The 23,764-nt window shown below is 28.3% G+C and overlaps 1 protein-coding gene across 1 annotated transcript; it reads right to left on the minus strand.

The window, feature by feature from the left end:
- Nucleotides 1-1,969: 1,969 nt before the first annotated feature.
- On the minus strand, nucleotides 1,970-4,885 carry LOC136083542 (extracellular calcium-sensing receptor-like). Its single transcript, XM_065802946.1, has one exon. The coding sequence runs from the start codon at nucleotides 4,883-4,885 to the stop codon at nucleotides 1,970-1,972; it is 2,916 nt and encodes a 971-aa protein (XP_065659018.1).
- Between the last annotated feature and the right edge of the window lie 18,879 nt (nucleotides 4,886-23,764).

Below are 23,764 nucleotides of genomic sequence, written 5' to 3' on the forward strand. Positions count from 1 at the left end.
TCAAAACAAAGATTTTTCTCTTTTTTAATGATTGAAATAAAGCGAAGTTATTAAAATGGTCGGTGTGGAATAGACTTACCATGACCAGTATTATACGGGTCATGGTACATGGTATGTTGTTCCACTTATTTAAATCATCACATGTTTTTGAAACTTTTTTATATCGATGGTAATTAATTAACTCATTTCAAGCAGGTATTCTAAATATTATTTAGACTGGTACTAATATTTAATCCTTTGATAATTAGCAACGTATACCGAAACGTTTAAAGTTTTTTAAAATTATTTATAATAGAATTTTTTTTTTTTATAGCTTTTAGGGAGATGAATGCTTAAGCTTTTTGTCTCAAATTTTTAGCATATCTTCCTTTTAATAAGATCTGAGTTTTAAATGTAGCAGAATTTTAATATCTCAAGAAAAAAACTAGTATGGCTGTTTTACCTTTTCAAAAATTGACCTTTTTTTAAAATACCATATTTGGCGGACATGTCCTTAGCACTGATCTCAAAATATAACTATATTTTGATTATATTTTGAGATCAGTGGTCCTTAGATTTTTTTTTTCAAATCTGTTCCATTGAAAATACTCATGCGCCTATTCTAAATGAAATACCAAAGTTTCACTTTGCCTTTTTTAAAAGTTTTTGCTGAATCTTATTCGGCGCAATCATATTTCCTGCTTATTTTGGGTTTTTTTTGGGTTATATGCAACAATCGTTGACCAAAAAAAAAAAATGTAAATTTTTTGTTTTCATTATATTGTATGTTAGATTACTTAAAAAGTTTTCTTCTATTGTCTATATTTAAATTGTGGGGTAATCTCTCTTAAAATGTAAATAATGAATATAGTTTTTCTATTTTTATACCTTGTTTTTCTACCTCTAACTGAAAAATATTGAAGTAAGGATTAAGTATAGAAAAGGTCGGTGTTGATTCCCAAGACCCGAATTTTACGGGTCATGACATCTAGTTAAGTTTTAATAATCATTTTGAAATTCATTTCAACTCTTTGAGCGCCTCGAGCTGTTATCACTGGCTTATGCTAATATAATACATAGAGCTGATCCTCACTTTGTAATCATTTCCTGTATCTAACATTATTTTAATCTAAACAATCTAAAATTATTTCTTCCTATTTTCCAAGTTGAATTATTACAGCATATAAACTTTTTTAAGAATGGAAAACAATATCAAAGCATTCAAATAATTTCATTCTTAAAGGTAAAAGTATGCAAAAATTAAATAACAATAGCAAAACATTTGATACTTGTAAAGCTTTAAAATACATAGCTTTGTCCTAATAGATTTAAGGAAATATTTCCGGGGAAAAATTAAGTTTTTTCTAATTTTTTTTTTCCATAATATAAACTTTGTAAAAATTATCATTAAATGGATTATTTTGTAAATAAAAACGCACAATTAGTGTTTAAGACGTTATTTTAAATTTGACGTAAGTTACAAAGCAAATGATAAACGCTTTTACTCCCAGTTTAATAAAAATCTATTTACCCATGTATCTCTTGAAGTAAAAAGTTTCAACATAAGTTTTTTTACATTATTTTGAATACCTGACTTGTTCTCTTCCGATTGGTGTGAAAAAATTTAATTTGCCTAATTTTTATTTAGTTCCTATGGGGAACAGTTACGTCATACCACCTGAAACGCAAAATGAAAATTAAGTGACACAAAGATCTCATATCAACAAAAAAATTTGCTTGTAACACGTATGTGCACACAAAGTTACATGGTAGCCTGCAAAATTGTAATAAAAATTGAAACATTTTGAAACTTAAAGAATATGATATGAGTTGACTAATAAAGAAAGATTTTTATGAGCCACGGGTAATTTAAAAGCTGTTTATTTATTATTATTTATTTACTATTATTTATATATTAATGTTGATAATAAACGCTTGTTGCTTTTTGTATTGAAAAAGTCAAATTTTGAAATTTGAATTTTTTTTTTTTTTAATATAAAAACACCTCATCTACAGTTTCAGGAGAATTTACAAAGCTTTGATTTGACCTTGATATTTCATGATCTTTGATTCTTGTTCTTTCAAGTTCATTTTTGAAACTAATTTGTTTAAAAACTTCCTGTGTATTTTTTTGGGGGTATTTGTTTGTTTCATGATCTTTGGTACTTGATGTTTTAAATTCATTTATAAAACAAAGTCGTTTAAGGGCTTCATGTATATTTTTTTGGGAGTGATTATTTTTTTCAAGATCTTTGATCCTTGATCTTTCAAGTTCTTTTTTGAAACTAATCCGTTTAAAAACTTCATGTGTTTTTTTTGGGGGGTATTTGTTTGTTTCATTATCTTTGATAACCGATCTTTCAAGCTCATTTTTAAAACTAATTCGTTTAAAGGCTCCATGTGTATTTTTGGGAAGGTAATTATTTGTTTCATGACCTTTGATCCTTAATCTTTTAATTTCATATTTGAAACTAATTTGTTTAAAAGCTTTATGCGTATTTTTTTTGGGGTTCAGCCATATAATTTTTACTTTGTTGAAAAACATAAAATTCATCTGAAGAAAGTTCAAAGCATTTGATAATAAGCAAAGCAAAAGCTTTTTATTTTCAATACTCAGATTACTACTAACAAGTCCGACAGTCACACACAAAATTACGTTTGACAAAAATAAAGAATAGGCTATATTTTTGTTTTCATTGTATGTTTTTGGAAGATTTCGAGCTTTAAACGATTGAATGCCGCATAAAAACGATAAAATTAACACAAAGCATAAATAAATTATCAAAAAGCTGGTTGAATCACAATACCTCTGCACAATAACCAGTTCATTATCCTGTTCATCATCCGGTTCATCACTCACGTTAACTTTAAATTTGCTATTATGAACAACAAATATTAAAGCTGTAAAAATACAAGGAAACAATATAAGAATTATAGCGATTTTAGATCTTAAATAAATCATTTCTATTTTAAAATGTCTGCAATCATTACAAAATCCAAAAATTGTAACAAGGCGAGTTGTTTTAACTAATAAAATAGTAACTATAGAAACGTGCAATAAGCTACTGCAATATATCCTAATAGCACATTTTAAATAAGCTTCTTCTTCAAATGTTAAAAACGGTAAAACAAACCATATAAGATGCATAATCATTTGCACTAATGACAATTCATAGCATGACGAACGGACAATTGGTGTTGATTTCTTTCTGATAAATGTATATATAAAAAATATTGATGTCAGTATGCCAAAACCAGAAGATAACAAAATTAAAGATGGGTTTAGAGATTTCCGACTATCATTAAAACTCCAATAGATAGTTATGGGCTCAACGCATTTTGTTTTATTATGATTGGCGAGTAAGTTTTTTTCACATTTAGTACAGCTTTCATTGACAACTATATGGTCAAATGAACAAGGATAGCAACTCCAACAACATTTTTGTACTTGTGGTATTATTTTACCATATCCTTGTTGGCAAGGACTGGAACAAACAGATATTTTTTTTAAAAGTTCAAATTTTGTGTTATTAATGGTATCTAGACATGTTGCATTGTATGACCATCTATCAACCAATAAAAATTCTGATTCATTGTATGTATAAAGTTCAAAATAAATAGGATCAAAACTTTGGTTTGAATTAAATTGTAAAGGTTTGGAACTATTTAATGTATAAAATGAAATATTTTTGATTATTTGTATAAACTTGAATTTGTCATTAATGTCATGAAGCTCTGTTGGAGCTGAACTATTGCACGAATATCCTTGATATTCGCAAAAGGCTTCAATGAAAACTTTTACAGCGTTTTGAACAACCAACACACCACTTAAATCGAATACTTCTTTGATTTCCTTAACATTTACATTTGAATTGTTGCCAAATCTGCTTCGTTCAAAAATTACTTTCAGCCATTCACTAGAATTTTCATAAGTTAGGCTATAAAAGTAATTTTTAAATGTCTGATCTTCTCCAGCTGTATAACTGATAAACAGAAGCTTATTATTAAGGGTATTTTTGAAGTTAAGAAAAAAAGAGTTTTTACCAACTGCTTTACTTATAATCCATATGCGGTCTGATAAGTTTAACTTTAATGCTTCCTGTAAAAAGTTAAATAATGGTTTAAATTGCCCCCAAAATACTATTACATTTGCTTGGCTTGTGTTTAGTTGTGTTGCAATTTCGGAATACTTTTGTGGGTCGTATGCTTGCTGCAATATTTCCAAAACATTTATGCAAATATCATCTCTTTCATAGTTCTGTTTTAAAATTTCAAGCCCAGCTCTCCCATATGAGCTATCTACTGCTATTACTGAAATATATCTCCAGTTGTATTTTTGTAAAACTTTTTTTATAAATTCAGCTTGAAAGTCATCAGTAGGAACCGTTCGAAAAAAGTTAGGATATAACTTTTTGTCATTTAATTCTAAACTCACCGCTGCGTAACTAATAATGGGAATGTGCTTATAAACTGATGTTAGTTCATGAACGTATATAGAAGTAGATGATTCAGCTGGACCTACAAAACCCAAAATATTTTTCACTTGATTTTGATTCAATTGGCCGTTTAAATCCCTGCAAATGTCAAAAATGCTACAAGAACTTTCATTATAAAATTTGAATGAATCTAATAAAGCAAGGGACGTCATATCCATATTTGTAGGATCATAAGTATCATAAATTACGTAATCAAGTAAACTCTTATTAAATAATTTATTTGCCTCCTCTATTGTATATTTCATAGCTTCCATCCAAGCAATAGTCCTGTTGTCTATTTCATTTGGTGAAGAGCAATTCATAGGAAACAAGCCAACAATTAGAAATTTTCCACCATCCGATTCTCCAATTTTATTTTTTGTGCATTTTTGGCATAAAGCAAAACTAAATAAAGCAAGTAGAAAAAACATATCGATTGCAAAAATTAAGTTAATATAAACTTATTTTGTCTTAAATGTTTGTTTTTCTAAACTTACTATTTAAATTGATTTAATAAAAAAATTATGATTAAACTATTCACCAGAATCTTTAATACAAAAACGTTATGAATGCTAACTAATACTTCAGTACTGAAACTAGTATTTGATGATTTTGATTTACGATAATTCAGTACTGAAAATATTATTTAATGTTCAGTATTTTAATATTCAAACAATAGATAATTTGGTACAAACTTTTATGCTTATAAAAGCCGCATTAAATGAACGGACGTTTTCATTGTCATCTATTAAAGGGATATTCACTCACTTAAATCTATGCGCAATTAAACGTTCTTGATTTATTTATTTATTTAGTTGCTTTTAAAAATTGACATTTCTAGGACATAACCACTTTGTTATATTTTTTTCCTTAAGATATTATGTTACTCACATAACACTATTTTTTTTTTTGGTTAAGAGAAGACGTTTTTAGTTAATAAAAATGTGCTTATTAATGTTCGCAAATAGGGCATAAGTTTAGACACTATTTGGAACACATCATGCCAAATAAAATATATACCATTTTGGCGGAGATATTCAATTTATACAAAGTTTATATCTAATTTTTGCTAATACTGCTTTATTGAAACTATTCACTTATTAATTTATTAATAAAATATTATTAGTTTATATTACATTTATTTATATTATGGTATTTAAACTATCTGAGTTTAAATTAAATCATAATATATACCCTTTAGGGGAAGTACTTGTTTATATTTAATCTATATTTAATAATAATTTATACCGTATAAATGGAGCTATTCGCTTTATGATTATTTTATAAACGATTATGATCTATGCCGTTTTAGTGGAGTTATTTGTTTTCTAAAAATATAAATCGTTTTAGTAGAGCTTTTCGTTTTATACTTCAGTTTGAGTTTAATTATAATTTATACCCTTTAATTGAAATTATTTGTTTTATACTTTTTTTGTTTTATCTCTTTTACTTGCTTATATTTGATTATAATTGGGAAAATATTCGTTTTATATAGGGATTGCAATCCCGGTGGTATTTGAACCTCTTTTTGATCCAGCAGCATTTATGCAACATTCTCCTGTGGTATTTGAACCTCTTTCACTACTTATTATACCTCCTACCTGATGTTTCCTTTCAGAGCTAAAATTTTTCATTGGTTTTTGAATTGTACTTATTTCAGTTTGATCTACGTTGTAGATCAAACCAGCAGTAATATTGTTATTATCAACAAGTTCTGTAAGTTTATTGAAAAATAGTTCAACTTTTTCTCTACGGAAATTGGTGGCTCTTGCCATAGATGTTGATTCAAGTAACCTCAAACTGAAGCAGGGGTGACGTTTCATGAATTGGTAATACCACTTCTTTCCAGCCACGCCTAACTCTTTGTTGAACTGATGAGATGTTTTATTCTTCTTAGCAATTTCAAATGCCAATCTGTTAGGTGTTTAGTTTTAATTCCAAATATACACGATTCGAGTTTCAAGACATGTTCAACTAACTCTTTCTCAATTTCAGGACGTAAATTACTACACCTACCAAAATGCTTAGTTGAGTCATTTGCATATACATGTTTATGTTCCACATGCTTTTTAAAGGTTGGTTTAGGAATTCCACATTTTAAACAAATGGCATTTAATCCGATATCGCTATTACGATAGGCAAAATTACCTTTTTCCATCTCCTCTTCTCTCCATGATCCTTATCTCTGTTTAGACATTTCAAATTTTATTTTTTGTTAAAGGGAATTTGATAAACTTTACACGTGTTTTTTAGCGGTCAAAATGGTAGCGTCGGTACAATTTAGGATCTGCCTTACGGTACAATTTACGCAACTAATCTGACATTCGGTTAATTAAAAAGTTTTACAACTAATAATAAGGTATTTTAAATTCTAGGTAGTTATTTTGAATTTAGAAAAGTTATGCTTTAACATAAATACACTAAACAAATCATATCTTCTACTTTCTTTAATGAAGTACGCTTAGCCATAGATCCCTAAAATACGAAATCTCCAATAACAAACCAACAAGAGCTTAATCTGGCCTTAATGCAGTTTGATGACAAAAAAAAACAGTTGTCTCCTTAATTTTATTCAGCAAAGATAAAAAAAAAATTAAAATTTTTTAATGGGTTGTAAAAATAACGAGTTATGTTAAAAGTACAATATAGGCATCGGTACAATATTAGCAACCTTACCCTACAACTTGCTGTAATTGATGTTCTTTATAAAAAAAGAGAATTTGATGCGAATTAGCCAGATTTTAACAATGAATTTTCTGACAGTGATTCATCCGAGAATGAGGACATTGAGGAAGATTTGTGGGACTGCAAATCTTCCTCAATGAGGAAGATTTGCAGTCCAACAAGTCTTCCTCAATGTCCTCATTCTCGGATCATTATCAATTTTAGGTCTTACATTTTCAACTTTGAACGCGTTATACTTCCTAAAGTCGCATTTTGAAGCTCAAAAAACATAATATATCTCCTTATTTCTAACATAATTTTTTAACATTAATTAACATGTGAAAGTTAATTAACATGTTAAATTAAATAAATTCATTAAATAAATATATTTTTAGTTAAATAAATTGTTGTTAATCTACTTAATACTATATAGATGTTGTATCTGTTTCTTAATCTCGGGATTGATGTTTTTTAATCCCGGAATCCCGGGATTGAAAAAGACCTCCGGAGTATGTTACATGAATGCTGCTGGATCTTTCGTACCTCCTATGCTAATTTTTAAACGCTAGAGATTCAAATATGAGCTCAAAAATGAAGCACCACCATTGACAATTTTTGGATGTTCTGATAGTGGTTGGATAGCCACAGATTTGTTTACTTTGTGGATTAGGCATTTTATAAACTATCTTTGTCTTAAACTTTTAACAGAACATTCATAAAAAAAGAATACTTTTTATCCTTGATGGTCATTCAACACATATAAAAATCTAGAAGCATTAGTTTTAGCTCGAGATTATGGAATAGTAATGCTATCTTTGCCATCACAAACTACTCATAGGCTACAACCTTTAGATAAATCGTTTTTCAAAGCTTTGAATTCTAAATATAACATTGCCTGTGATAAATGGATGCGAAGCTATTCAGGCAGATGTACTACTTAATTTCAAGTGTCTCAACTTTTTGGAGCGACTTATGCAAATGTCGTTGGTATGGAAATAGCTATTAATGGATTTAAAGACACTGGGATATGGCCAGTAGACAACTCAGTGTTTCAGGAAGAAGACTTGACACATTCCAAATTACTCAGAGTTGAGTTCAAATAAGCAACAATCTTTTCAAACAGTAAGTAGTAATTTTCGAGCTTTATATACAAATTGTTTTAATTAAAATTATCCAGTTGTAGTTGGTTATTCAAATTTAACAATTTTTACCTTTTTTTTTTATGTTAACATATTTTTCTAATTTTGAGATTCTAATTAAAGAAATATCAATACTTCCAATACGAACTTCACCACTTAAATAAAAAAAGAAAAATTCCAATACTACTCTTGTATTGACAAGTAGTCCTTATAAAGGTACACTCTCTAGCTCAAGATACTCCTCAAGATGCACTCTCTAGCTCAAGATACTCCTCAAGATGCACTCTCTAGCTCAAGATACTCCTCAAGATGCACTCTCTAGCTCAAGATACTCCTCAAGATGCACTCTCTAGCTCAAGATACTCCTCAAGATGCACTCTCTAGCTCAAGATACTCCTCAAGATGCACTCTCTAGCTCAGTTTTATCAATATCAACTAAAAAGATAGAACAGGGCCGGAATGCTGTAAAAAGGTTCAAGCATGTAAATACATCTCTTCATAGTGAAAGCTGGTTTTGTTACCTTAGTGAAAAAAATATAGAAGAGAATATGATAAAATGTCTTGCTTGTCAAGGCTGGTGTCATGTTGACTGTGCAGGTGTTAATCAAAAACAGAAACAACATATCCGCAACTATTGCCAAAAAAATAAAGTTTTTATGTACTTTACTTTGCATTATTTAGTATAATTGTTTTTAAAACAGTATAGTATATATTATTTTACATTATTTAGTATAACTATCTTTAATACCAGCCTTCCTCCTCTATTCTAATCCTTGCTAGCCCATTGGTATGCATACAATTTAAATAGTAATTGTACCATATTTGGGGATACCTGTTTTTGGCATTTTCAAGAAGAAAAAAAAATTCAAGTTGCGTAGAGTTTACTAAATAAAAAACTTCATTTTTTTAGATTATGGGCAGTTAGGTGTTATGTCATGTTATATCAGAATATTTCCAATGGCTGATTTTACAAAAACCATTCGTTTTAATCAGTTCTTTTAATCCCTTAAATCTGAAATCATAAAATATTTGCGAAGTTGTAAAGTATTTGAAATCAAGAAAGTGGTACAATATTGAATTACAATAGTACAATTAAGGATCTAGTTTCCTTAATTGTACTCTTAGCTCTATTTTTTTTATTTTGATTCTTTGGAACTTAACGCTTTTTAAATTATGAGCTTTTTTTAACATCTTTACAACAAACAATTTATCTACTAAAATAACTGACGATAATTTAACAACTATCGTCAGTTATTTTATACGTTGGTGGATCTGAGAACTGAGTCTGTGAAACAGTAAAAACTTCTTCAGTCCATCTTGGTGTGTACTCTTTTTCAAATGCTTCCTTCTTTTTAGTTATCCTAACTCTATCATGAATTGAAAACTTTGGTTTTATAGACTCTTATCGTGCATTTCCATTTAGATTTAATCAAAAAATACTTTCATTCTTTTTATCGACAGCTTCAACTGGTGTCATTTTAAATGAGGAATGCTTTGTGTTGTTGTATTTATTAACCATTTCATCTAAAACGTTAATATATTTTCTAGTAGAATTAGCTGAAAAGTACTTAAACATTTTATCTTACATTGTTCCATTCCAGCATTCAACTACACAACTTTTTTCTTTATTTTCAGTTGAATATAACTCAACACCAAGCGCTTTAGCATGCTTATTATAAAATTCTAAGCCTTTATCTACCCACATTTTTTGACACCTTCTTTTTTTAAAGATTTTATTTAAAGCATTAGCAACATCAACTCCAGTTTTACTTTTCAATAGAACAATCCATTGATAATAATCCACTTTGAAACAATATCTATCAACATTAATAAGTATTTTATACCATCATTGAATTTGGAAAAAGATTTCATGTCAACTAAATCAGCAGCCCATACTTCATCGATTCCATTTACAACAACTTTTCTTTTTCTGAAATGTTTTACAACTGGTCTATGAAATTCGTTTGCAAGTTTGTCAGTCCATTTCAGATCCTTCGGATCCATAAGAATTAATTTTTTATCCTTGTCTTTTTTACTGATCGTAGGTAGTTTTTTTGAGTAGTTTTAGTTTCAACACCCAATCCAAACTTTGCTTTAGATGATATAATTGGTTTTATAATACCTTGTTCAATTCTTTCACGTATTGTCGGATTTTTTATAGCATCCATTTCTTCGATCATAATTTAATCAGCTAAATTTCTTTTTGCCGTGCCATCGAAGTATTTATAAGCAAGATCGTGATGGGAAGCTGCATTATCAACTATCTATAGGTTTACTCCATTCCTTATATGCGTCAGTAGAAGTTACTCGTTCATCTAAGTTAGTACCAGGACCTGCAAAGTTCATTCCAGGTAAATGCATTTCACCTGGAAACTTTGACCATGGTAGTTTTATTTTACTTGTTGCTGAATTAATCGAACTCATAAATAAATCTCCTCCTGTTTTTGATGATACAAATTGAGTTTTTGTTTTTCCGCAAATACGCAAGTAAAAAAATATTTCTATTGTTTTTACTCACGATATTTTGCAAGTTTAGTGTATTTGCTTTGTTTCTACATTTAACGCAGTACATTTTTATATATAGAAAAAAAGATTTATAGCATTTTTATATATAAAAATGAAAATCTTAATTATATAAAAATGGATATTATAGATTTGTCATGGAATGCGAATAACAATAAGAGAAATAATAACAAGTTGTTTCCTAAGAGTATAAGAGGCATTATTGTTGGAAAGTCGGGTTGCGAAAAAACTACTTTATTATTGAATTTACTTTTGAGACCAGGTTGGTTAGACTATAATAATTTACAAGTTTTTGGAAAATCTCTTTTTCAACCAGAATACAAAATATTAAAACAATCTGTTGAAAAAAAATTACCAAAAGAAATTATTCTTGAACTATTTAAGTTACAAGACAAAATAGAAAAATTAAATGCAAACCCTGAGCTTATAATTGAAGACATTTCAAAAAATTTAAATGAGAAAACGGATATGGAGTGTAAGTTTTTTGAAACAGCAGAAGATGTACCTGATCCTGAAAATTTCGATATTCATAAGAATAATTTGATGATATTTGATGATTTACAATTAACAAAGCAAAATAAGTGTGAAAAATATTATATAAGAGGAAGACATAGTAATGCAGATTGTTTCTATCTTGCACAAAATTATTTTATGTTACCTAGGCAAACTATACGAGAAAATAAAAATTTTATTTGCTTATTTCCACAAGATTCAAAGAATTTAAATCCCATTTAAAATGATCATGTTTCAAGTGATATGTTAAAAAATGAGTTTAGAAATTTTTGTAAGAAAGCTAGGTCAGAGCCTCGTGGATTTGTTATTATAGATCTGTCTTCTAAAAGAGAGTATGGAAAATATAGAAGTGGATTAGATAAGTTTTATATACCAATTTGTGAATTTAAAAAAATATAAAAAAATATTTTCTTCTATATAAAAAAACAAAAATGGCATATTTATCAGTGAGCGGAAATAGCAGTATATTAAAAACTAAGTTTGCCCCTATTATTGAACTTAGAGAAGAAAAAGAATATGAAATGGCTTTAGTTAGTTTAGAGAGATATTACAATTTTCCTAATATTAATTCTTCAAACAACAATTTTTGCGCAAATAATGAATCAACTTGGAAAGATATAAACATTCCAGATGGATGTTATGAAATTAATGATATAAATAAATATATCCAATTGATTATGACAGGAAACGGTGATGCAAGTGGAGAAGTTGCAAATATTACAATTGAAGGAAATAATAATACATTAAGATCAGCTTAAACTATTGCAGCTGGTTATAAAGTTGATTTTACAACTTCAAATTCAATTAGAACTGTTTTTGGTTTTGACAGTGGAATATATTCAGCAGGCTACAATATATCAACTAATATAGTAAACAGATTAAATGTTAATAGTATACGAGTAACAAGTAATATAATAGGATCATCGTATGTAGGAACATAGGTATGTATGGAGGAACTGATAACGTTATATATTCATTTTTTCCAACTGTAGGTCCTGGATATAAAATTGTTCTAGAGCCGTATAACTTAATTTATTTACCAGTAATACTAAAAAAAATAATAAGAGTGGAAAATAAGTTGCTTGATCAAGATGGAAATCTTTTGAATTTACGGGGAGAAAAATTGTCTATTTCATTTCATATAAAAGAAGTAGAATAATTTTTTTGTAATTTTTTTAAAAATTATTTTATGTCATAAAATAATTTTTAAAAAAAAATTTTTTTATGACATAAAATTTTTTTTAAGTTTTTCTAATTGCCCTTGTTTCGCAAGGGCAATTAGAAAAACTTAAAAAAGCAATTGAAGATGGTTATGGAGCTTGAATTAAGTTCTCACATTCAGATCTAAATGGTGAGCATGTATTAGCTGAAACAGATTACCAATTGAATAGAATTTAAAGAGCATATGAAAAAGGTAAAAGCTTAATAATTACTTTAAGTAAAACACAACTAGCACACAATTCTCAAATAGATGGAGGATTTATTGGTGCACTATTACCTTTTCTTGGTACAGCCGGAAAATTTTTATTATCAAGCGTTGCTCCAGCACTTGCAACAGGCTTATTAACAGGAGTAGGTTCAGCAGCTGGATCAGCTATGGTTGATAAAATTGCTGGAAGGGGTGTTGTGTACTCAAAAAATAATGGAATAGGAGTTAAAATGACAGCTGCAGGAAATGGTTTATATTTGAGAACATGGAGTAAAGGAAGTTCTGTAGGTGATGGATTGTACTTACGTAATGGAAATGGATATATATCAACAGGATCAGGCTTATTATTAGGACCAAATTTACCATTTGCTAATATTCCATTTTTGAATATGATTCTGTGATTTCTCGAAATATTTTTTTTAAATGCAATATAAAGAAAAAATGCCAAGAAATAATCCGCCAGTACACAAATTTATTAACAAATATATATACCAGATGAACCTCTAAAAATACTTCTTCATTCTAAAGTACACAAAGATTTGGAGCACCCTTCAGTATTAATAAATGATAATAAATATGAAACATATGCACAACACGACATTACAACAAAATCTCTATCACACCAATATATTCCTTTAAAGTTTGGTATAGTAGTTAATGAAGGTGTTGCGTTAGTTTCATTAAAAGAAAAACTTAAATTAAAAATGTTAAGTTTAAAAAACTCTGTAATATCAGAAACTGTTGATGATATTATAATAAATGTTGTTATAAATTCTGATTCTGATCTATTGATTAAAAAAGGAGATAGTTTATGTTTTGTGAATTTATTGTAAACATTTTTTAAAAAATAATTAAAAAAAAAAAAATTATTTTTGCTTATTAAAATGGAGTTTAATTGCAAAAAGTTGTGTAATAATATTTATTCAGATATACCAAATACACAGAGTGCAAATGATAAAACTTTCAATAAAATATATCCAAATCTTCCAAGTGCACCTGATGAAGAAAATAAGATTATTAGTACACATATATATCGCCTAAACACAATTAGTGAGATTCAAAAGGAAATAGAGAGTGAGAGAGAAAAGAGAAATGTGTTTAGTAAAAAGTATAGATATTTCATAGAGCTGAAAAAATAATTTCAGCAATTGATGACTCATTACTGGCAAGCACTATGGTACTTGGAACTATTGGAATTGGATTTTTAGCAACAATAATTGCAGCACCAGTAGCTATTGCATGTGAAGGTGCAGCATTAGGAGCAAGTGTTTTATCATTAATAGGAGGGCAAGTTAATAAAAAATTAAATATAAAACAGAAAAGCATGAAAAGATTAAAGTACTTGCTGATTCAAAACTAAATGCAATAAGTGACTATATTCCTAAAGCTTTAGTAGATGGAAGTATAGATGACATTGAAGTTAAACTAATACTTAGTGAACTTGAAAAATTTAAAGCTATGCTTGAGCAAATTAAAACAAATTCAAAAGAATTAATTAATGAACAAACTAAAGAATCATTAATTAAACAAGGAAGAGATGAAGCAATTAATATACTCAAAAGCAGATTTAGTAAAAATGTAAATGTCAAACATAAAATAGTGTATTAAAATAAAACGTACATCACAACATAACGATTTATGTTGTGTTTTTTTATATTTCTTATAAAAAAACAAAAACGTCATTTCTAAAAATTGAAGATCCTGAAAAAAGAGACAAAGTTGTTAAAGATTTCTTAGAACTTAATAAAAGAATACAGCAGAATAATTTATATGAAAAGATGGGTGAAACTAATTTACAGTCAGACTTTTTATTCCTAGCTCGTACGAAAATTGTACAAGCTAGGAATAAAAGAAAACATAAATAAACTGCAAGATCAAGCTAATAAATTTACACTCACTTTTTCAAATTCTTATCCTGAAGCAAATAGAGAGATAATGATAACTCATTCTAAAGAACTATTGCCTTATCATGAAGAAAATAAAGATATGAGGCTAGGAAAAATTGCAGCAAGTTATCTAAAAATGTATGCTACTAGTAAAAAATGTACAGATACTACATTTGGGATACGTAATGAAGATGGTATATTCTATATTAAAAAAAAGCCAATACATATTAGTGATAATAATGTAACTATTGATGATGAAACATATTATGGTACTCCTGGTATTTGGGAGTTGTTAACAAAGTTTAAACCTGATAAGGGAATATGTAATAAAGATGACCTTAAAAAATATCGAGATATATTAATACAAACAGATGCAATTACTACTGAAAACCCAAACAAACCAAAGCCGTCTTGTAGTGGAAAATACATAGAAATAATAGCCCCCATTTGGAGAGATATAAAGAAAAATGAGAAGCGTGAATCAAAAGGAAATGGAATTGGAGGAAGAACAAACATACAAACTATAATTCTTCCTAGCAACCCTATTGCATTACTTGAAAGATTTGATTTATGTATAGATGCATTGAACTCAGGTAACACTGGAGCAAGAAATGAAGCTGTTGCAATTTGTGATGAATTACTACGATATGGTGAAATGACTAGTTCACAGTATAAATTAATACAAAATTATTTATAATATATCAGTGTATATAAAAAAAATATACATAGTACATAAAAATGCTAATTGTTCATAATAAGAGATATATAAAGAAACACGTTATTGGAGGAAGTGGTATATTCGAAAGTATAAGAGATTTATTTAAACGAATAATAGCGTCAAATGTAACAAGAGTATCATCAGCTATGTTGAAGAAGATGGCTGCTACTGATTTAGGAAAAACTGCAATAACTGCTGCTAAATCAGCAGGAAAAGAACCTTCGACATCAGCGATAAAAGGTGCTAGAAATGCTGCAGTTGAAAAAGGAAAACAAATAATTGATAAAGCATCTTCAAAAATAGTTTCACAACCTGTTATTAATAAAAAAATTGGTGAAATAATTACAAATTTGGTTAGATCTAATGATCTGATTAACAATCGATCTAAAAGAGCTAATAATAATGGATCTGAAAGATCTAATAATAATGGATCTGAAAGATCTAAAAAAAATAATGCAGATGATATAACAACAAATATAATTAAATTGATGACGGGTTCTGCAACAAGATCAGTAAAAAAAGTATCAAATGAAAATGCTATAAGAATAGAAGATCTAGTTAAAAAAGGACGCGGTCTTCGTCTTGCGTAGTAGACTTGCTAAATTTTTTATAAAGTTTTTTAAGAATTGTCAATCAAAAAATTTTTTTTTTATATTGTATATAAAAAAAAAAAGACAACTTCCAAAATATTAAATTTTACAGAAATGCCAATTGTATATAATGGAATTGAAAGATTTGAATTCCATGAATATGAACCAGCGGCTCGTACAAATCTAAATAGTGATGAAGAAATAAGAATGAACATTGAGCAACAAGATTTGTTCACACTTCCATCTGAAGCTTATCTCTTATTTGAAGGACAACTTGTTAAAGCTGATGGAACAGCTTATGCTAATACAGATGCAGTGACGCTTACAAATAATGGTATTATGCATTTATTCAGTCAAATATCATACCAATTATCAAACCAAGATAGAGAAACTGTTTATCACCTAGGTCAAGCAACTACAATGATCGGAATTCTTAAATACCCAGATGACTTTCAATTAGCGCAAGGATTAAATCAATTGTGGTATTAAGAAATTACAATTACTTGCTGATAACCCAGGGTTTGCAGTAAGACAATCATACATAATTCAGAAACCAACTACAAAAGGAACATTTTCATTTTGCATACCTTTAAGACACATTTTTGGATTCTGTGATGATTACAATAAAGTTATTTATGGGTTTAAACATACAATAGCTCTTAAAAGAGATGGTGACGATGACGCAATTTTTAAGCTTGCTGGTGTAGCTGCAGGAAAAGTTAGTCTTAATAAAATATCATTGTTTATATCACATGTGATCCATCAGATGTAGAAAGGATAAATCTTTATAAATCTATCGAATCAAAAGGGACACTTCCAGTAAGTTTTTGTCAGCGTCAGTGTGATACTATACCTGTTGCACAATCTAGTTCATTTTCTTGGAGATTGAGCGTAAAGACATCTTCTGAAAGACCGAGATAAATTATTATTGCATTTCAAACAAGTAAGGATAGAGACCAAAATGCTAATGCTTCAATATTTGATCATTGCGACTTGAAAAATATGTACATTATGCTTAATCAAGACAGATATCCTGCTGTTGATTATAATTTGTCATTCCCAAATCAGCAATTTTCAAGAGCTTACAGAGATGCAGCTGTGTTTAATGAAAATTTTTATGGAATGAATGAATTGATCACACACAGCAATATAACTCCTTCTGACTATAAAGATTTATACCCACTTTTTGTTTTTGATGTTAGTAAACAATCAGAAAAATTAAAATCATCAACAATAGATGTACAAGTTAAAGCAACATTTAATACAGCTGTTCCAGCAGGTATTGTGGCATATGCTGTTGTAATATTTGATAGAATGATAGAATTTCAATCAGACGGGAATAAAATGAATGTTGTTTATTAAATTTTTGTAAATTAAATTTTTTTGAAAATTGATGTAAAATTTTTTTCTTTATATATTAAAAAGAATGAAATACACAAAGAAGAGTTTAAAAAATCTATTAGAAGAAAGTAATATTTCAAAAACATCTGGCAATCTCGCTACATTGCTAATGATTGCTATGGAAAATGGATTATAGATAAAGAAAATATCATGACTGAAGTGAAGGAAGTAAATGAGAAAAGACCAGTTGGGAGACCTAGAATACATCCAGTGAAGGAAGTAAATGAGGAGAATCTAGTTGGGAGACCTAGAAAAATCGTGAAAAAGAAGAAAAAGAAGTAGATCCAAAATAATAAAGATTAAGAACAATAAAGAAAAAACCAGTCACTGTTAAATTGACTAACATGGAAACAGGAGAAATTAAAATATATAAATCATTATATAGTGCTATGCGTGAGACTAAGCATGGATGGAGATATCTTGAACTACGTGATGGAAAAGTTGATAATGGATTTAAGATTGAAATATTAAATTCTGAAAAATTAAAAAAATAAAAACTTGTCATATAAAAAATGGAAAATATACTAGATGAACCTATTCCAGATATATCATCTTCAGAAATTTTAACTCCTACACCTTTTATATATAGAACATTGACAATTACAAAAGAGCAGGAGATTGCAAAATATCAAAATATTACTTATTATTGTAGAGTACGAGGATGGGGATGTATTTAAAAACAGAATAAATATAAAAAAAGTATAGATGTTTGAAAAAAATTTACAAAGCACATGTAAATATTTTTAATAATAAAAATGCGGCAAGATTTTTTTATTTTGAAAAATCATTTAAATAAAATGAAAATTAAAAAAAAATATCTTGCTATACAAAAATGGAAAATAAAAAAGTCACAGAATTACAACAAATCACAAAAAAGCGAAAAGTTAAATATTATTATAGAATGAGAAAAAGTGATCTCATAAGAGCGTTAATGCACACACCTGTTGAGCGCACACAAACGCAATCTACATCAGTCGAACAGAGAAATATATTAGATGATCCTATTCCAGATATATCATTTTCAACAATTTTGACTCCTACACCTTATATTGCAACTAATACATCAATATCTCGAAAAGAATCAAATAATTCTATTGCAAATTGGATTATGTCTTTTGTTTCTGATAAAATTAAAAAAGGAGCTAATGAAAAGATTGAAGCATTAAAATCTAAAGTAATAGAGTTGTATAATAAGTTTTACAAAAACCCAATAGAATTTAAATTAAAGAAATCATCTGTTAAAAATGTGAAAAAACAATTTACAACTAAAGGGATAGAAGGTTACGATGCTTTATCCTTCATAAATGCTGCTAAAAATAGTGCTATTAAAGTACTAAAAGAAAATAAAAATTTTAAAGTTTATATAGTTCTCTATTGCGAAATGGAACGTACTGATATTAAAACAGGAGAAACTATAATCACATCTGCTCCATTTAGAACGAATAATCAAGTTGTATTAGAAGCAACAGATTTAGACGAGTTTTATGAAATATCAAAGCAGAAAATTTTAGAATCATTATCATTATATCAACAAGCAGGATCAGGTTGGAGATTTGTTTCTGTTGAAAAGATGGATATAAATATTATTGAGTATAATCCTATTAAAGCTAAATCATATATTCCACTTGATAAAAATTTAGCAAATAAAAATGCGATAATAATATAAAAAATGAAGATAATCAATGTTTTAAGTGGTATATTGCAAGAGCATTAAATCCAACAGATAATAATCCTCAAAGAGTAGATAAGGAGCTTAAAAATCAAGCAGAAAACATAATTTGGGATAAAATAGAATTTCCAGTATCCTTAAATCAAATCACAGAACTTGAGAATAACAATCAAGATATCAGTGTCAATGTATATGGTTATGAAAACTCAGAAGTTCATATATTGCATGTATCAAAGAATAATGATTGCAAACATTTAAAAAATTTACTATTAATATCGAATGGTGAAACTAATCATTACTGTTTAATAAAAAGTTTAAGCAGATTACTTTCTTTGTAAACATCTAATAAACATTGCAAAAAACATTATTGTAGAAATTGTTTGTTAGGATTTAATTCAGAAAAATCTTTATCTAATCATAAATGGCATTGTGAAACACATGATTCAGATAAAAATTAAATGAAGATAAAGTACGTGACCATTGTCATATTACTGGAAAATATAGAGGTGCTGCTCATCAAAATTGTAATTTAAATTATAAAATTCCAAAATTCTTTCCAGTGCTATTTCACAATTTATCTGGTTATAATTCTCACTTATTTATAAAGAAATTATCATGAGGAAAATTGAGTTGTATACCAAACAATGAAGAAAAGTATATTAGCTTTTCTAGAGAAATTAAAGTTGATGAGTATATTAAAGAGGGTAAGAAATTTGAAGTTAAACGTAAACTTTGTTTCTTAGATAGTTATAGATTTATGCCTTCTAGTTTAGATGCTTTATCAAAGAATTTAGCAAAAGACCAGTGCAAAAATATCGGAAAATTATACGATGAAGATATAAGTGATGATGATTGCTCACATGCACAAAATATATGGAATGAGTTTAATTGCAAAACATTTAGAGATTATCATGGCTTGTACAATGTTTCAGATATGCTTTTACTTGCTGACATCTTTGAAAATTTTAGAGATGTTTGTATGAATTGTTATAAATTAGATCCTGCTTGGTATTATACTTCATCAGGATTAGCTTGGGATGCAGCATTGAAGGAAACAAAAATAAAATTAGAATTGTTAAGTGATTATGATATGATACCAATGATAAAGAAAGGTATAAGAGGTGGAGTTAGTATGATATCAAATAGGTTAGGAACTTCTAATAATAAGTACATGGGTGATGAGTATGATCAAAGCAAACCATCAACATTCATCCAATATTTAGATGCTAATAATTTATATAGATGGGCAATGAGTAAACCACTTCCAACACATAGTTTTAAATGGGTGGATGAAAATGAAATAGAAAACTGGAAATCAATTCCATGTATATAGAGGTGGATTTAGATTGCCCTGAATATCTACATGACGAACAAAATGATTATTCACTTGCACCTGAAAGATTAAATATTGATAAAGTTGAAAGATTAGTCCCTGACTTGAATAATAAGAAAAAGTATATAGTGCATTATGAAAATCTTAAATTGTATGAAAGAGATTAGGATTAAAGATTACTAAAATTCATAGAGGCATAAAGTTTGAAAAAAGAGCATGGCTAAATGAATACATTGAACTAAATACAAACTTTAAAACTAAAGCAACTAATGATTTTGAAAAAGACTTTTTTAAACTCAGGAACAATTCAGTATTTGGAAAAACAATGGAGAATGTTGAAAAAAGAGTTGATATTAGATTAGCAACAGACAGAAATGAAGCTATTAAACTAGCATCAAAACCGAACTTTGTAAGTAGAACAATATTTGATGAAAACTTAATAGCAATACATATGAAAAGAACAAAATTAAAATATGCTAAACCAATTTACTTAGGAATGTGTATATTAGATTTGAGCAAAACTCTAATGTATGAATTTCATTATGATTACATAAAGAAAAAATATGCTGATCGAACAAAACTATTATTCACAAATACATATTTTTTAGCATACGAAATTAAAACAGAAGACTTTTATTCCGATATTTCTAAAGATATTGAAAGCAAATTTGATACAAGTGAGTTTAACCCAAAGCACCCAGCAATTAATAATGTAGGCTTTAATGTTGGTGTTAACAAGAAAGTAATAGGAATGTTTAAAGATGAGACTGGAGGAGCACTAATTGAAGAATTTGTAGGACTCAGATCAAAGTTGTATTCTTACAAAGCACACGGAAAAGATAACAAAAAATGTAAAGGAGTAAAGAAAAATGTTATTAAAAAGTATATAACACATGAAGATTACAAAAATTGTTTATTAAGTAAGAGAAATCATATTAGAAAAATGAATGTAATAAGATCATATTCACATGAAATTTACACAGAAGAGGTCAAAAAAAAAGCATTAAGCGCAGAAGACGATAAAAGAGTTATTTTAGAAGATGGTATACACACATTAGCATATGGACAATACAAACTAAAAGAAAATAGTTTATCGGAAAAATAGGCCAAAGAGCCCAAAAATATAAATATATATAAATAAAAATGGAAAATGACAATTATAAACTTATCAATGTTGAAGGAAAAATTTTACCTAATGAACCACTAACAAATTTTCAATTGATCGAAGCAGCAAAAAAACTAAAACTAAAACATTTTAGAGGTGTAGGTGTATTTTGTAGGTGTATTTTGTAGGTGTATTTTGTAGGAGATGAATTTCCTAAAAATACACAAAGAAAAGAATGTGGAATATTAAATAAAGGAGATTCAAGTACGCAAGGAATTCACTGGATTAGCTGGTATAAAGACGGAGATAAAAAAGTAAGTTTTGACTATTATGGACTACCACCCCCAGTTGAAGTTGTTAATCATTTAAAAAGACCTGATTATTATAATAGTGATAGAGTTCAATTTGGAAATACCTCGTTCTGTGGACACCTGTGTTTATATGTTTTAAAAAAACTAGAGAAAGGTTGTGATTTTCAGAATATTATTAATAATCTATGGTAATTTAAAAAAAAAAGTATAGTTAAAAAATTTTTTCTTTATATATAAAATGCCTGTTGATAAATTCGGACGCGACACTACTTCAGCTGTAGCTGTAGATGGTTTAACTATATCTCAAGCTACTAACTTGTTCATTAGGAGAGATGGACAAAGCAATGCAGCTAGTAATATTAATATGAATTCTAATAAATTAATAAATGTAGCAGAACCTTCTAGCTCACAGGATGCTGCTACAAAAAATTATGTCGATAGTAAAACACTTTATCTTAATGAATTAGGAATAAAGCCAAATTCAAGTTTAACATGCCTAGGATTAAAACAACAGACTATTCCACCAAATACAGGTGTTGATACAACAACAGTTTTTGTACAATACTCTGGTCCAATTATTCTCAGAAAACTATGATTAGCATTAGAAGGATCAGATCCTAATCATAATGTTCCAAGTAATGTATTTCTTAGAATATACGCAGATCATGCACTTTGCATAGGAGATTATTCTACTTCTACAGATTGTGTTGGAGATAATAATATTCCTTTAGCCCGGGATTTTTTATTTATACCTCTAGGTGGACCATTTTATGCAAACTCTTTACAAGGTTTTAATGCGCATACAGCTAATGCATTAGGAGGATGCTTTACACTAGATTTACTATTTACTACTAGTCTAGTAATTCAATTATAAATTAAACTAGTCAAAACGTTACATATTGGATACAACCTCATATTAAAAGAACTACATCAATACCTCAATCATTGTCACCTATTAAATTATACTCAGAAACATTTAGATTTATAAACATAACTTATGGTAAAGAATATATATTATTAGACACTACAGACAATGCTGGTCTAGGTGTTTATCTTAAATATATTAGAATGCATGTTATTGGAGTATCTGGAAATTGGTGGGAATCTAGAGTACGCATGTATGATGCATACAATTCTCCAGTAAATACTAACTCTGTTATACAACCTTGGACACCATATGATGGACAGGGTTATACAGTATTTCAAGGATTTGATTCGAATAGTGTATGTGGTAGTATATAATCTGGTTTAGAAGACTTTTATCTTTCTTCGTGGAACAGTGCTAGTATTAAAACATTTAATAACGAGTCATCTGGATTATTGAATCAATCAAAAGATACAATTGATTCTACAACTACTATCTCATTTTACAGAAATTTTTCTGATTCTATGCCTAGTGTTCCTACTGGAAGGAGATTAGTAGATACATTAAACTCTGGAGATACACAAGTTGGACAATCTGGAAGTTTTCATATGATAGGATATGCTTCATTTAATGCGTAGGACCTCAATGAGCTTAGATTTCAGTTATGAAATCAATTAGGCTTAGATTTCGGTTATGAAATCAATTAGGCTTAGATTTCAGTTATGAAATTATAGCTTAACTTAGAAAAATTATAAAAAATTACAAAAATTTTTTTTAGCTCAGAGTTTATAGTTTGTAACCATAATATATTAATATATTATGGTTGTTATACTACCATTATTTTATTTTGGCTCAGAAATTATAGTTAGGAAAATAGTTGAAATGAGTTAGGAATTTTATAGATAGTATAATGATTGAAATGACTTATGAGAATATAGATAAGTTTATAACTAAATATAATATGAGTTTATAAAGATATAGTTGAAATATAATATGAGAATATGGATAGGTATATGGTTGAAAAAATTTTGTTCTGGAATGCCCCTTTTAACGGGTGATGCGGAAGTTATCGGACAAATCCTAATTTCATTATTTGAGCATAATAATTAGTTTTTGTGGTTTGATGCGTAGGCATAAACGTTCTATAAAATATAAACTTTATTA

This window comes from Hydra vulgaris, chromosome 08 (genome assembly GCF_038396675.1).
Source record: "Hydra vulgaris chromosome 08, alternate assembly HydraT2T_AEP".
Lineage (NCBI taxonomy): Eukaryota > Metazoa > Cnidaria > Hydrozoa > Anthoathecata > Hydridae > Hydra > Hydra vulgaris.

What these genes read in the sequence shown, in the direction of transcription:
- LOC136083542 (XM_065802946.1), bottom strand. Translation starts at nt 4,885, where the DNA reads ATGTTTTTTCTACTTGCTTTATTTAGTTTTGCTTTATGCCAAAAATGC.